The following is a 16,816-nucleotide window of genomic DNA, read 5'->3' as shown; positions in this document are numbered from 1 at the left end:
GGAGTACATGACTCCTATATATTTGCTATGCATGGTCAAAGATCCTAAGAAGCGTCTGGCATTAATAATCATAATAAACTAGAATACTCAAAATCCTTAGATTTAAGAGAGAGCTGTGGTTCTCAAAGTGTATTCCCTGCACCAGTAATATGAGCACCACATGGCAATTTATTAGAAACACAAAAGTTCAGGCCCCATACCTACTCAATCAGGCAGTGGTGGAGCCAGTAGCCTGTGTTTTAACAAAAGTTGATATGCACAGGTAAAGAGCAAGAAGGTAAAAAAGGGAAGTGCTGTAGTTAATGCAGTTGCGGGACTATTTCCCTTCTCAAAAACTACCACTTAACTTATTCAATCAGTACTGTATAGTTTCCAAAAAAATAACAGCTCATCATCACTTCACATTTTAACACTACTCTTATATGTGATGGCACCATATACGTTTATACACAAAATGCCTCTGGAAAGATACACATCAAGCTAATAACCTATACTTGTGGAAAAGATACTTTCATAAGATGTGTAGATGAATGTTCACAGTAGGTTTATTCATAAGAGCCAAAAGCTGGAAACAATGGAAGTATCTGTCAGAGGGAAAATGGATAAACATCTGGTTTATTCATACAATGGAATACTACTCAGCAATAAAAAGAATGAGTTGCTTATACAAACAACCACATGGGCAACTGAAAAGCATTACATTAGACAAAAGGAGCCACACACAAAAGTGTACACACTGTATGATTCCATTTATATGAAATTCCAGGACAGGCAAAACTAACCCATGGTGATAAAAGGTTGTCTCTGGAGAGTGAAGTGGGGAGTTGACTGGAAGAGAGCCCAAAGGGACATTCTGGAGTAATAGAAATATTCTAGATCTTAACTGAGTTGTGGGTTAGACATGTTGAAAAGCACTGTACTTTGGGGCATCTGGGTGGCTCAGTTGGCTAAGCGTCTGACTCTTGATCTTGGCTCAAGTCATGATCTCACAGTTCATGGGATTGAGCCCCACGTCGGGTTCCGTGCTGACAGTGTGGGGCCTTCATAGGATTCTCTCTCTCCTCTCTGTCCCTCCTCTGCTCATGCTTTCTCTCTCTTAAAATAAATAAACTTAAAAAAAAAAAGCACTGTACATCTAAGTGTACTTTAAAATCATGCATTTCACTGTTTGTAAATTTTACTCCTCTCCCCGCTCCCCCCAAAAAGAAAAAAAAATCAAAATAAAGATGTTTTCAGACAAAAACAAAACCAAGGAAATGTATTATCAGCAAACACTCACTAAAAAAACTTCTACAGGATACACCTCAGGCAGAAAAAAGTGATCCTACATGGAAAGCCAGGAGATGTGACAAGAAATGAAGAAATAATAAGTAGGGAAAAAGTTAAGTATGTGAGGAACAAATATTAACATTAAAATGTCAATGATGATGATGGTGTGTGTGCGTGTGTGTGTGCGCATGTGTGCATGTACGCACACATGTTTAGTGAGTTTCCATTCCACTGGGGATCCAATTCAAAATCCTTAATGTGACTTTCAGGCGCTGCCTGCCTGGGCTCTGCTCTTCTCTCCTCTCCAGATTTATGTCCTGACACTGTCCTTTCTCCTCCACCATTCTAGTCTTCTTTATGTTCCTCTCCATCTCATCTTCTGCACATGCGGTTCTGTTTACCTGCAAGGCTTTTTGCCTCACTCTTCACCTGGCTAACTCCTATTCATCCTTAGGTTCAGTTTAAAGATGACTTCCTCAGTCTTTCCTTAGACTTTCTCCCCTCCTTCATACCATGCAAGATTAATTCATCTTTCCTGTTATATGTTTTTATCTCACATTCTTTCTCCTTCATAACATTTATAAAATGTTTGTGTGATTACATAATTACTGTCCTTCTCTTCCTGTAGGCTGTGAATTCAGTGAAGTCTGCCTTTCATCATTATCACCTCATGGCCTGATCCAAATGCCTTACACATAGTCACTGCTGGACAAATATATTTTAAGCAAATACAGAATTCAAGGTCTACCTAAAACCTATTAACAACAACAACAAAAAGACAGAAGATATGGAAGAACATAAAAACAGTTACAAGTTAATTTTGCATGTTACATTTATAACCTTCCTAAGAAAGAGACTCTTTCTGTTAAATTCTTTTATTTAGGCAACTATTTGCAGCAGGACACTGGAAAGACCAAGTCTTTAGTATTAATGAAATCTGAGATTCAAGTCCAGATCTGCTACCTAATAGGACTGAGTCCTTGAGCAAATCACAATCTCAGACTCCTCATCTGTAAAATGGGGATAACACTATCTACATTTGCAAAACTGATTCAATGGTTATAACTGAAGTGTGAGGGGTGCCTGGGTGGCTCAGTTAGCTAAGCGTCCGACTCTTGGTTTCAGCTCAGGTCATGATTTCACAGTTTGTGAGTTCAAGACACTCATCAGGCTCCATGCTGACAGTGCAGAGCCTGCTTGGGATTCTCTCTCCCGCGCTCTGCCCCTCCCCTACTCACTTTCTCTGTCTCTATCTCAAAATAAATATACTTAAAATTTTTTTTTCAACGTTTTTTATTTATTTTTGGGATAGAGAGAGACAGAGCATGAACGGGGCAGGGGCAGAGAGAGAGGGAGACACAGAATCGGAAACAGGCTCCAGGCTCTGAGCCATCAGCCCAGAGCCCGACGCGGGGCTCGAACCCATGGACCGTGAGATCGTGACCTGGCTGAAGTCGGACGCTTAACCGACTGCGCCACCCAGGCGCCCCTTAAAATTTTTTTTTAAATAACTGATGTATGAGAACATGTGACCTGGTACTTGAAATACAGCAGACACTCGATTAAAGGCAGCTCTGATTATATTTAGGTTGACTCTTTTACTTTGAGGGAGAATATTTTCATTAAAACATCTTTATGCACTGGCATGATTGTTTGCATTCGTTGCCACAGCATATCTCAGATGGGGGAAGCCAAACATTTGGGTCAGGTCATGCAGTTATGATGTTGCACCACAGACATATTTATTCCTCAAGACTTCAGGAAAGTCTTATCAAAACCTTTTTTCATTTTGCTGTGTCTTTCTCCCTGCATTTATCTACCGACTTCTCCTACCTTCTGCATTTGTTTATCCTCTTAAAACTTTGATAGGATTAGCAAGGGAGCCACACAGAGAAGGGAGAGGCCAGTAACACTGATGGCCACAGAATTCAGTAGAACAGTGGGTTTAGCAACTCAAATCAGCAATCTCACATTCTCTAGGTACTGTAAAATATGAATGCCAGACACAGCTAGGGGATGGTCACCCCATCAGCTGATGTAAATATCCTGCTCTGACAGATGTCAAATACCTATGCCAGATCACAGAGAATGACAGAGCCAGAATTCCAGCCTAGTCAATAGAAATTCAATTTTCTATACCCCTATGCACCGTAAATGACTTATTTACAGGTGCCTTCCAGCTCCAAGATTCTATTCCTATATGATATATGAATTGCTAATAGTTACCTGTAAAATATATATATATATACACACATACATTTAATCCCTTCTAACCTTCTCTTTTTGGTGCAGAGGAGTCACCGTCAGGCCCACCTTAGGCAGGGGTCAGGGGAGGAGGGAGTTTCATGGAAGTGCATGGTCAACATGCTCAGCAGCATGGGGGACTAGAGGAAAAGGGAGGTGCCATACAGAGATGCATCAGTGGGTACCCAATGGCTTGGGACACAGAGGAGGTTGCACAAAGTTGCAACAGCAGTACTATAAAAGCTGAAAGTGGGGGTGCACAAGTGGCAGACAGAGAAGATGCTTGCATGATTGGGAAATTAGGTACACAAAAAACATAAGTAAATGAATTGGGAAAATATGTAAATATAGTGAGACTAAGAAAAGTAAGAATTTTCATTGGTAGAGAAGGTACTTATGACTGGAAAGAACCCTGAGGCATGATATTTTAAATTGAGAAAGTGCTATGCATTAATGCTTTTTATTTATTTACTTTTTAATGTTTATTTATTTTGAGAAAGAGAAAGCATGTGCGTGAGCAGGGAGGGGCAGAGAGCATGAGAGAGAGAAAGAATTCTAAGCAGGCACCACATTGTCAGCACAGAGCCTGATGTGGGGGTTGATCTCAGGAATGGTGAGGTCATGACCTGAGCCAAAATCAAGACTCTGGCGCTTCACCTACTGAGCCACCCAGGTGCCCCTGAATTAATAATTTTTAAATACAGATTGATATAGAAATAGGTATACATTTATGTATGTACATATATAAACACATGGTACACACACACACACACACACACACACACACACACTTAACTGTTTGCTGAGATTGCTGAAAAGCAATGACATCCAGCAGGTGTGAGCACACTGAGCACCTAGATCTTAGTGCCTGGCTTCTAAAAAGCATTTTCTACTAGGGCACCTGAGTGGCTCAGTGGGTTAAGCATCCAACTCTTGATTTCGGCTCATGTCGTGATCTCACGGTTTGTGAGTTTGAACCCCACATTAGGCTCTGCACTGACAGTGTGGAGCCTGCTTGGAATCCTCTCTCTCCCCTTCTTTCTGCCCCTCCCCTGCTCGCTTGCTCTCCCTCTCTCTTGCTCTCTCTCAAAAAATAAATAAAATAAACATTAAAAAACATAAAAAATGAAAACCATTTTCTACTAAATGAAACCAATGTTCCTAGAAGAAATGGTTGGTTCTAGACAATGGTGGGCTAGGCAAAATACAAGAGGAGTCTGGAACATCTTCAGCTAGAATGTAATGAAGTGTTCAAAGAATGATGGAGACTTGTCACAATGACCTAGGAACCCCCTTAAAAAGTCTTCCTATGACCAAACTCCGACAATTTGAGCAACAAAATATTTAATGATAGTAATTAATTACAACCCACTGAATAAGGTGGAATTCTACACATCCATGCTGATGTAAATAAATGAATAAATAAATGGAGGAGAAAGGGAAAGCTCTTCTTACATAGAATGCCTATTAATAAAGATAGAAGTAAAAAAAAAATAGTGGTGTTTGATTCAGGTGGAAGTCATCAATGAATGGTGAAAGTGGTGGATGGAGATCTGGTGAGGAAGGACAGGCTACTGGCATAATCTCTGAAGATGTCCCCACAAAAAAATACAAATCATTAGGAAGGGGAAAATGGTGACATGACAAAACAGAAACCTGACAGACGACACCCAAATGATCAAGTGAGCAAGGTTACCATTGACAGTGATGGGACAAGTCAATATCATGTATCCCATTTACCCCCTGATGTGATGCACTGATAAGAACACAGCATCATCTCTGTGATTCCTGCCCAAAAAAGCATGACTTTGACATGGTCCTGAAGAACCAGTAACCAAACCCCAGCTAAGGAACATCCTACAGGTTGTACAGCTTGTAATCTGTCAAAAAAAGACCAAGGAACTGATAGAGATTAGAATAGACTGCAAAGACAAGTACATGCAGCATATGCTCCCACATGGGCTCCTGGACCAGAAAGGAAAAAGGGAAATATTAAAACACCTGTCAAGGATTGACGGGATCTGAAGATTGGATGGTAGTGTCATATCCATGCTTATTTTCTGGCTTAGAGGTTGGATGGCTGTTATGTAGAAGTGTTCTTGTTTTAGGAAAATACACACTAGCGCATTTAGAGGTGAGAGGGCATTGTGTCTGCAGCTTGACCTCCAATGGTTTAGAAAAAGACTAATAAAAAGGGCAAAAAAGGATGATGGGGCAATGGTAGTGACTTGTCAATAGCAGGAGAACCACGTGAGGAGGATCTGAAGTTATTTGCACTGTGCTTCCAACTTTTCTCTTGGTTTAGAATAACTCAAAAGCAAACTGCTAGAAAATGAATTGTATGTATCCACTTCTCCGGTACCATGAAAAATAGAATGAGGCTGGAATTAAGGAGCTGCCAAAAAGGAGCAATGGCAAAAACAATACATGAAAGTTTGTGGCCTGACACAGGTGCAGCTTCAAATGTGCTTCTCCTTTTGTGTGCGGTGAATAAAAGCTTGGGCACTGTGCTCCCCGGTTCAGTATGATGCCAGGGCAGACGGGGTCTGGTTCCACTTGGCATCGATGGGTCTCGAAGTGTCAGTAATATGCACTTCTTAACTACCCTGCTGCTGATGTGCTGCCGTAGCTGTCACCCACCCAGGGCATCCATTTCTCTACAGGTGCATCCTGTACTTCCAAACTGGCCCTGGACACTCTCAACTCTTTCCCTTTCCTTCCTTCTTCACCTTGCTCCAGTCAGCTTTCAGTTGCAGGAAACAGAAATCACTCCAGGTGTTTTGAAAAGAAAGAAGTTAATACAGGGAATTAGGCGCCTACAAAATCGTTGAAGAGCTGGAGGGGCAGGCTGTAGGCGAGGCCCCCACAGGATCCTGAAACATCTGAGAACTGGCCCACCCAAGAAACTGCCAACTTCTGCCCCAGTCAGGAAGGTAGGTAATCAGGAGCCACCACCAGATCTGCTGGCTTTACAAACATACTGTATCTAGTCATCAGGAAGTTGCCACGACCACTGGTTCTGCAACTTCCTACCAAAGCCCCAAGATACCAGATACTGAAAATGCTTTGGCAGAAAAAGTCAATGTCTACATGACTATGCTTGGCAGCAGAAAGAGCCAAAGAAACACGAACTTATACTCCACTTCATTTCTACTTTCCACACCTCAAGTAAGTACACCAAACTGGGAAACCTATTTCAAAACCCATTTCTAGAAATGCTAAGTGCAAGAGAGTATGGGAAACATAGAGTCCAGCTTTCTAATCTCTGCATAACAGGGAAGTCCATGAAAAGAGGGTAGAAGGGTTGTTGAATTCCAGTGTCCATAGCTACCACACTCCTCCTCACCAAAGTGGGAATTGGCCTCTACTGTTAATCCCAAGAGACTGTCAGAGCAAATCTGGTATAACTTATATTACACTACTTCCTTAGTTTGTCATGCTTTATGACAAAATCTGCACGTGAAGCCAGGGCCACCTCTCACTAAAAGACATTTACATGTGGAATAATAGCTAAAATTCACTGAAAAGTGATAGAGAGGAATTATGATCTAAACTTTGGCCTACTTCAACATTAATAGGCTCTTATGGTGTGACTCAGCAGTTAAAAATATCAGTTAAATTCTAATTCTCCAAGCATCTTGTATCCCACGCCTGTTCGTTTTTCTTCTTGTTTCAGTTTCAAATTTAAAATAATCATCACTTTTTGCGGTAACAGAAAAGCTACCTTACTTTTAATCAACAGCAGAGGGCTGCCTATTACCAGACTGTCTGTGAGTTCTAGAAAATAACACATCTGCAAAGTTTTTCCTCTAAAAAACAAAAACAAAACAAAACAAAAAAAACCAACAACAACCAAACAGTGAGGGGGAAGCTCTTCTAAGCCCTCTTTTTACTTCGTGATGAACCAGAAAACAAATGACAAATAATAGTGATGAGATGGCAACCTCTACCAGAAAACAGAAAACAAGTGATTTTTATCTTTCCCACCAGACTGTGAGCTCCTCACAAACAGGCAGGGGCCGTTTTTTTTCTCTCTGTGTCCCTGGTGGCCAGCATACTGCGTGATACAGAACAGACAGTTAATAAATGTCTGTTGGATGAATAATCTAAATTACACTGGAGAAGCAGAAGACAGCACTCCATCATGTCTCTTATCTGCCCATCTCACTCTCTTCCTCAATGTGGACAAAGTGGACAGAGGGAGCTGCAAGGAACTCTGAGTCCTGGGACTCACAAATGGACTCCCATCAGGCAAACAGAGTGGGCCTCAGGCCATGAAACTTCCCAGAAGTACAAATCCTTCAGGAAGCAAGTTCAGGAAAACCTCATTTCAATGGGTGGAGTTTCTGGCCTTCAGTCCCAATTGCTTACTGACCACCCACTAACAGCCATAATTCATCTTATTTCAGCTGGGTAGAAGGGTGATGTGAAAAGCAGGTAACTGAAAACACAGAATCTGCACCAAAGAGAAAACAGTGAACAATACCTTTGGCAATATTCCCTGGAAGGGAAAGAGATGAGAAATCTGGAATCAGGACCTACCTCTGAATATTAACAAGGAAAGAAAGTCCAAGGTCAGCCTGAATGGGTTGGATATCAGCTTCACGTTATCTGCATTAAACAGCTTATTGTAGCAAAGCAGGAAGACATGACTGATAAGAAGAAAGCTATCACAGGTTCAACACTCCATTATTTTCCTCTGATCTCTTCTGCAGAACGGTAAAGGACCTCACCCGGAATATCATCTTTAGCCATAACACATTGACTACTGTTTCTGAGGGTCTACCAAGCTGCCACCATTTTTCCACCACTGCTTTGATTCTCTTCTGGTGGCAATAACTGAGAAATTAAATTCTAATCTATCACATGATCATTCTCAAAACACTCTGAGATAACCTGCCAGCATAAACAAGTTGCCCACTGTTTATGTACAAAGAGCTGTCAAGATAAATGTAAAAGACATTTTGTAAAAGACTTTTGAAGATACCAAGTGACTAAGAGAAGGCACTATTCCAACACTCTCAAAAGATAAAAATTAAGGTGATGTACTTAGATAACTGGGTCCAATCTTGATAACAGGTACATGTGACAGCTTAGCCAGTCAACAAAAATGCTTAAATCTGATTTTCCCCCCAAACTGAACTAGTCACTGTTAGACTATATAGCCTTTCATTTCCCACCCATTCCCATTTTGAATCAAGAATTCAGGGAAGCCACATCTCATTTAAAACGGAACAACTCTTTTCAAATGCCCTTATTTTTAGTAAGTGTTAAGGTATAACCAGCATTAAGTTATTTCGCAAGGGACAGCTTTACCTTCTCAAATCATGGAACTTAATTTTCAAACTGGATAGCTGTGGGAAGTTCTTTAAAGTATACATTACAGCTTTATTTTTTATATATTACTGAAGACTGGTGAAATATAGCATGAACTTTCCACACTTGGCACTTGTTGCTAAACATGAAGAGAACAATCTATCTGCCTACTTTCCCACTGCCGTCTCCAGTTAGAAGATTAAAAACGATTTCAGATTAAAATAATAATAATAAATAATAATAATAAAATAAAAGCCAAAATAGCTAATGACAATTCCCTTGGAAGTCTTCATGTCAAAGTCCATGAAGTTAAGTCCAGCGGGCCTCTGCCAGCGAAGGCTAAACAACAGCCGGGATGCTGAACTCCAGGGAAATCCGCCCCACCCCACCCCACCCCCGCCCCCCGGAGCTCACGCACCCTCGGCGGGGGGTGGCAGGAAGGGGCCGGCGGGGCGATGCGCGTCCCCCGCGCACTCATGCGGCTCGCTGCCTAGCACCCCTCCTCTACGCTTCCTGAAGGAAACTGACAAGGAAGGCGGCGGCTCCGGGCGGAGAGGGGTGTGGAGTCTCCAGGCTGGCGAAGAAAACGCTGCTAGCTAGAGCAAGCACTCCCCACCGCCCCCGTGCGCGCGCCGGGCCGCCCCAGGTCCCCACGGCGCCCAGCGCGCTCCCGGGGCTCGCGCATGGGGAGGCGGGGGCTGACAGACGACCCTCTGGCCGCCGCCGCCGCCTCCGGTCCGGCTGGTGAGCAGCGCGAAGGGAAGCCCGCCCCGCAGCCCCTCGGCCCCCGCACCTCATCCTCCGGGAGCCCGAACACCTCCACCGCGCAAGTTGCCATTTCCGAACGGCTCCAGCAAACTGGACGCGCTTGCCCCCGCCCTGGAGTGGGAACTGTAGTGAGAAGGAGGTGGAGGAGGAGAACTGGGAGGAGGCGGGAGGAGGTGGAGGAAGAGGAGGCGGTGCTCCCCCGGCGGCGGCAGCGCCTCCCCCGGCCAGTGGGCGCTAGTGGCACTAGGAAGCGCGGCGGGAAAGAGCCCGCAGCGCTTCGGCGGCGGCGGGCCTGTTGGGGCGTGGGGGTGGGGGCACGCGCCGTGAGGACAGCGTGCGTCAGGGGCTCGGGTAGGAGGCACGCGCGTGGCGGGGCTCAGGGCGTGGGGAGTGCGCGTGGCTGGGGCACGCGTGGCGGGGGCGCGCCGGCCGCTCCCGCCCCGGGAGGTTGGCCAACGCGCCCGCCTGTGAGAGCGGTGCAGCGCCAGGCGTCGCGTGGAGCAAGCCGTGAAGGCCGGGGGACGTCAGCCCTTCCCCTGGGAAACAAAGCTGCGGTTTTCCCCAGCAACAAGTCTCACTCAGATCCGCTCCATAGCTCTGCCTCTTTCTAGACGCCTGGGATCAGGAGCGCTTAATCCTAGCTTCACCACAAGCCAAAAATCAGAGCGCGTTCTTAGTAAAGGCTGCCAATTCCAATAGAAGCTGGACCTTGGGACCTCGTGGGGGAAAGCCCAGCGTGAGCGTGGCAGCATATGGGGAGGCCTGAAGGGATCTCATCATTCCTGGACTCAGGATCTGAAATTCTCTCCTTGTGATTTTTTAAACACTGTGCCAATTCATAAGCGATTTCCTGTCGTATGGTCTGTCTTTTAAGCCTACCAATGACGTCCAGCCTCCAGGCTTAACCCTCTAGACCTGCTTAACTAAGCCTTGACCTGTAGCAGCAATGGAAGGTAGCGAAAAAAGGGAGAAAAATACAATGAACTAGGACCTCCTGTGCTATGGAATAATCATGCTTATTATAGTCATGTCTGACGGATTTTATAGTTCCCTCATCACAGGAAGACTTTGGTGTTGAATAACAGATCTAACAAGGGAAACCTTATGAAAGATACTTTAATGTTGGTTATTCTCTAAAGCATACAAAAGCCTTGTTTGAAAGTTCTTTAATTCTTACTCTTAATATCTGCTGGCTGCCTCTCCTCTCTCTAACGCTGGATTTTTGAGATCTTTAAGGTTCACTGTTTTTCTCCTTCCATTCTAAACTCCCTCCCTGAACCTCATACATTAACATTGGCATGGTGAGGTACAATCCTCGTAGAGATCTCAGACTCAGAGCTCAGTAGCGCAAGAAATGGTGCTATATAATTTTCTGTAACTGAACTTAGTTCCTATAGTTAAGCTTCCTGTCTGCCCAGTGGTAGAAAACTTAGTCCTGATCAGTTCACTGGTCTTCCTCAACCCTCTTTTTGTTAAGATTAATTCTACATTCTAGCCGGCAGCTGTGGTGCTACATCATCTCAGGGATGGAGGGCATAGCAGAGCCCTCATCACTCCCTGCTGGCATTAATGGAAACATTTTTCTTCCCACTGGTCTCTAATCATAGACATCTGTATCCATTAGAGCGAAACTTGGCTGTTAGTAATAGTAACCCAAACTAACAGAATTTAAGGGTAGATGTTATATTGTTCTCCCATTTAAGTCCAGAGGTAGGTAGGCCAGGGTAAATAAGGCTACATTGCTCCACACAGGCATCAGAAATTCAGGCACTGTAAAGCTGGCTGCTTTGCCATTTATAGGTGTCGCCCTTATGCTCTAGTCCAGAGAGTGCCTCAGGCTCCAACCCTTACATCCTGTTCCAGGCAACAAGACAGATGAAGGGATAAAGATGGGAGTTCAGGTCTCATGCTTGTCTTTTTAAGAAAGGCTTATGGAGTCTTTTACTTAAACTCATAGAACAGAACTGAGTCACATAGCTGTATCTAAATACAGGGTAGGCTGGCAAATACAGACTGTTCTGGGGAACCTTGGGTTCTATCACTAGGGAGGAAAGGGAGACCAGTGATGGGGGGGGGGGGGTGAGGCAGGGAAACTAGCACTCTGCTACCATTTTTGCCCTCTGGCATTCACGGAGAAGTCAGCACTCCCAATCCATTTCTGGTCTTCAGGCCAGGGAATTTTAGGCTCAAAGAAGAAAACCCCTTCAGGGCATCTGACCTCTCTCGTTTGCTGCTGGCTGTCTGCATCATTTTGTGGCTTCTGAGACTTGATACCTGTCTCCAGCCTGCTTTGGGTATTCAAGCTTTGGATCACTTCTGTAGTATTGCTGACATTACACTCTGGCATGCAGTGGGGATGAGGGACACTTCTTTAAAGCTTTTGATGTAAGACTATACTTAGGATATAGGTCATCTCTGCTCTTGGATTCTCCAAGTCTGGGGATTTGTCATTCTCCAATCCTGAGAGAAAAACCGAAGTGCTAGAAGGGTGTTCTTCTTGGAGATAGGCACTGTGTCCAGTATTGTCTAATGAAACTTTGTGTTATGAAGGAAATCTGTATCTGCACTACCAACATGGTAGCCACCAGTTCACTTGGTTGTCGAGCACTTAAAATGTGGCTAAGACAAATAAGGAATAATTTTACAATTAAATTTAAAATGTTTACTTGTGGTTGGTGACTGCCATATTAGACAACATAGGAAACATGTTCAATGTGTCTCAAATTGTAGAAAAATTTCTAAATTACATTTTGAGTACATACAAAAAGTTATAAAAATGTATAAGGTACGAAGAATAAAAATGAACACTAATGCACTCATCACCCACTGTGAGGAAAAGAATATTACCAACAATTTTTTTGCATCATCTGTGCCTTCCTATTCCATCCCCTTTCCTCCCCCTACCAAGAGATAACTACTATTCTGAATTCTGTTTACTGTTTTCTTGGGGTTTTTTTAATTTTCTTATTTTTTTCCTAAAGTTTTTTTAATTTTTTTTTTATTTTATTTTATAAAGTGTATTTATTTATTTTGAGAAAGAGAGAGAGAGAGAGCCTGTGAACAGGGGAGATACAGGGGGGTGGGTGTGGGGGAGAAAATTCCAAGCAGGTTCCACACTGTTCGCACAGAGCCCAATGCAGGGCTCGAAGCCACAAATGGTGAGATCATGACCGGAGCAGAAATCAAGAGTCGGAAGCTTAGCCAACTGAGCCACCCAGATGCCCTGTTTTCTTGTGTTTTTTAAATTGTTTTACCAGATGGGTATGTACTCCTAAGTAACATATTGTTCATTTTCGTCTCTTTGATCTTTATATAAATGGAATCATAAGAAGACTTGCATTTTTCTTACCATTCTATTTGTGAGATAAATTCATGCCAAATGGTTGTAGTATTTAACTTGTTTTCACTGCTGTGTGATATGCCATTGAATGAGTCTACCACAATTAATCATTCTTCTGTTGTTCGACATTGGGGTAACGTGTTTTTTTGTGTTTTGTTTTCAATTTGTAAACACCTCTTATTACATGATTTAGCTGTTTCAAATGTTTGCAGCACATTGTTTATTTTTTATAATTTAAAAATTTTTAAGTGTATTTATTTATTTTTTGAGAGAGAGAGAAAATGAGCAGCAAAGGGCAAAGAGAGGGGGAAAAGAGGATCCGAAGCAGGCTCTGTGCTGACAGCAGACAGCCTGATGCGGGGTTAGAACTCACAAACCATAGTATCATGACCTGAGCTGAAGTCGGATGCTCAACTGACTGAGCCACCCAGGCACCCCTGCAGTGCATTGATTAGATAAATGACAATGGTGTCTCTGACACTCAATGATAGTTCAAAATTTGTATCAGTTGAGGAGCACCTGGCTGTCTCAGGTGGTAGAGCTTGCGATTCTTGATCTTGGGGCCATGAGTTCAAGCCCCTCATTGGGCTAGAGATTACTTAAAAATTTTTGTGTCAGTTGAGATAAATGAAACATCAGATTACTAAGCTTTTCCCAAGGGTTTGTTATATTCAAGGACAGAATTATCTTTTATGTTTATACTTTTTTTTTTAATGAAGTAAATTCTAAAAGTTTTCTCTCATTGAAACCCAGAAAGTTTTAATTTTCTCTTTCATGCCATTTTAAGAAGTTTCAACTTTAGGGGTGCCTGGGGGCTCAGTTGGTTAAGCATCCTACGCTTCATTTCAGCTCAGGTCATGATCTCACGGTTCATGAGTTCAAGCCCCACCTGGGGCATGGGGCTCCATGCTGACAGTGCAGAGTCTGCTTGGAATTCTCTCTCCCCCTCTCTCATCCCTCCCCCAACTCTCTCTCTCTCTCTCTTTTTTTAAACTTAAAAAAAAAAAGGGAGTTTGAACTTTCCTCTTCAGCAATTAAAGGCAATGCTTCCCTTTTTTTGACATTTGTTTGCTGTTGTTTCATTTTGTTTTGCTATTACACATGATGCTGCTATAGAGTCTTGTTTATGAAACATCTTATTATGCCAGAAAATAATGAAGTAATGATGGAGACATGTCAAAAGGACACAGAAGCCAGCAAAAAGAGGCTCCCACTGCCAAAAAACAGACTAACTTGAGCACCAAAATAAATTATGATAGCATCAGATTATAATCCAACAATAAATCTGATACCGTAAATCCATACTGATGTAAATTATACTAAATGAGTAAAGTCAGAATTTGACAAGTGGGATTTTTACAGAGTTTGATTTATCTTTTCACAAAATACTTATTAATTACATAGGGGGAAGGGCTGAACAACAGCACCACAATAAGTATTCAAACTGAAGATCAGTAATGGGGCAGATCAAAATCTTGAATCTGCTAAAATGCATTGCAGAGAACAGAGCATACCTCAGTGCTATTCCTGACTAACTAGAATATAATCATGATAAAGGCATTAGACATACCCAAATTAAGGGACATTTACTGTAAAACAACCAGTCTGTAATTTTCAAAAGTGCAAGGACATAGAAGTCAAAGAAATCTGAGGAACTATTGCAGACAGAGATTAATGAGACTGTGTTAGGGTTCTCCAGAGAAAGAACCAATGGGTGTATTGCGTGCATATTGATGGGATATACATATATGAAAGAAATTTACCAGAGGGAATTGCTCACGCAGTTATGGAGGTTGGCACGTCCAAAATGTGCAGTGTGGCCCAGCAGCAGGAGAGCTGATAATGCAGATAAAGTTCAAAGGTTGTCTTCTGGAGAATCCCTGCTTGCTTAGGGGAGAACAGTCTTTTTATTCTATTCAGGCCTTTAACTGACTGAATGAGGCCCATCCCACTATTAAGGGCAATCTGCTTTACCCAAAGTTCACCAATTTAAATGTAAATCTCTTCCAAAAACACCCTCCAAGTTGATACATAAAAGCAGCCATCACAGAGACATGGCACCCCATAATACTGAACCCTATTGCTATAAAAGACATTATTGAGGCATTTGCTGAAACATGAATGTTTCTGAGGATGAGGTGATTGTAACGCATGTTAACTGCCGGATTCTGATGACTGTATTGTGTTTATGTAGATGAAAACGACCTTGTTTATAAGATGTACACACTAATGTATTAGAAAGTTCATGGGCAGCAAGTCAATAAAATCTTCTTCAAAGGATCAAGAAAAAATTTTCTTTATACTTTCAACTTTTCTGTAAGTTTGAGATTGTTTCAGATTTTTAAAAATGAAATTACGCTGGTTAAAAATAAAGAAAGGTCTTTAATAAAAGGAACTAGTTAGCGCCCCTTGGAGAAATAGCTGATTCTAGTACTGGGGCAAGAAAGGTACAAGATGAGCCTGAAGCATATTTTAGTGCTAGAAAGTAAAGAAATACTGAAAAAAAAAATGAAGCCCACAATGATGGGGGTATGTCAAAGATCTCCCAATGGCCAAAGCTGGAACAATTTGAGCAACAAAATAAAGTAGTATTGAATTATACCCAAAACATAAAATAAATATACACAAGTCTATACTAATATAAATAAATGATCAAATAAGTAGGGGAGAAGACACAAGTTTTATGTAGAATTCCAAATAATTTATGTAGATACTCAAGGAGAGGGAACATAACTCCCTACTGCTACATTGTGCGCTATGCTTAAACTTAGCGACTTTCTCCCAAATAGGACAATAGGGAAAATGGGGTGGGGGTGGGGTGGAGAAACCTGACAAACACAGCCTCAGTCAGGTGATCAAGGTCAACTTCAATAGTGATAAGTCATGTTGATACTATGTACCCTTGATATGATGTGATGAACATGGCACTTTTCCTCTGTGAGACCAAAGATCTATAACCCCAGTCTAATCAGGAGAAAAACATAAGATAGTCTGACTATAGAGACGGTCTGCAAACACCTGATCAGTATTCCTCAAAATTGTCAAGGTCCATCGAAAACAACGAAAGTCACAGCCACAAGGAGTCTCAAGAGACGGGATAACAAAATGTGATATAATGTGATATCCTGAGTGAGATCCTGGAACAGAAAAAAAAAAAGGGCACTAGTAAGGAGAACAAAGTGCAAAGTTTAGTTAATAACAATGGATTAATATTTATTAATTGTAACAAATGTACCATACGTAAGATGTTGATAACAGGTGGAAGTAAATGTAGGGTATATAGGCACTCTCTATACCATCTTCACAAATTTTGTTATAAACCTAAACTGTTCTAAAAAAATGAAGTTTATTTAAAAATAAAGAAATGAATAAATAAATAAGTAGATCTTAAAGTCTCAAAAAGTTTTACAATTTTCACCACTATGGTCTTGCACATATTTTACTATATTTATTCCAACATAGTTTATATTTTGTCTTTTTATTGTACAGATGGTATCTTTTAAAAATACTACATATCCTAACAGTTTATTGCTGATGTACAGAAATCCAACTGAATTTTCTATACTTATTTTGGGATTCAACAAACTTCCTGAAGTTCATTTCATTTAAAATACTTCTCTTTCTTGTAGACATTCATTAACATCTTTGAATTGTTTCTTCCATTCTAATCCTCTTGTATTTCTTTTTCTTAGTGTCCTGTCTAATACTTGGATAGACATGGTGATAACGGGTATAATTGACATATTTCTGGTTTTCAAGGGAATGCTACTTGCTGTAAGGTTTTGGGGGTTTTTGTTTTCTTTTTTTGTTTTGTTTTGTTTGCTATTCTTTCTTTGGTGAAGAAGTCCACTTCTATTTCTAGTTCAATAGTAAGATTAT

At 41.8% G+C, this 16,816-nt stretch overlaps 1 protein-coding gene across 5 annotated transcripts in view; it reads right to left on the bottom strand.

The window, feature by feature from the left end:
• Nucleotides 1-9,851, bottom strand: part of NEDD4 (NEDD4 E3 ubiquitin protein ligase) — a 139,071-nt gene extending 129,220 nt beyond the window's left edge. For 2 of the 5 annotated variants that reach the window (XM_045059278.1, XM_045059279.1), the window contains exon 1: nt 9,248-9,576. In XM_045059278.1, coding sequence (XP_044915213.1) covers nt 9,248-9,307 — 60 coding nt within the window. In that variant the 5' untranslated portion in view covers nt 9,308-9,576. Of the gene's footprint in view, nt 1-9,247; nt 9,577-9,622 lie in introns of those variants that run through there. The other 3 variants (XM_004001640.6, XM_019832379.3, XM_045059280.1) reach the window with 3 other exon arrangements.
• Between the last annotated feature and the right edge of the window lie 6,965 nt (nt 9,852-16,816).

Source organism: Felis catus, chromosome B3, assembly GCF_018350175.1.
Source record: "Felis catus isolate Fca126 chromosome B3, F.catus_Fca126_mat1.0, whole genome shotgun sequence".
In the NCBI taxonomy this organism is placed as follows: domain Eukaryota; kingdom Metazoa; phylum Chordata; class Mammalia; order Carnivora; family Felidae; genus Felis; species Felis catus.
The sequence above is the reverse complement of the archived record's forward strand: the minus strand, read 5'-3'. Positions and strand labels throughout refer to the sequence as shown.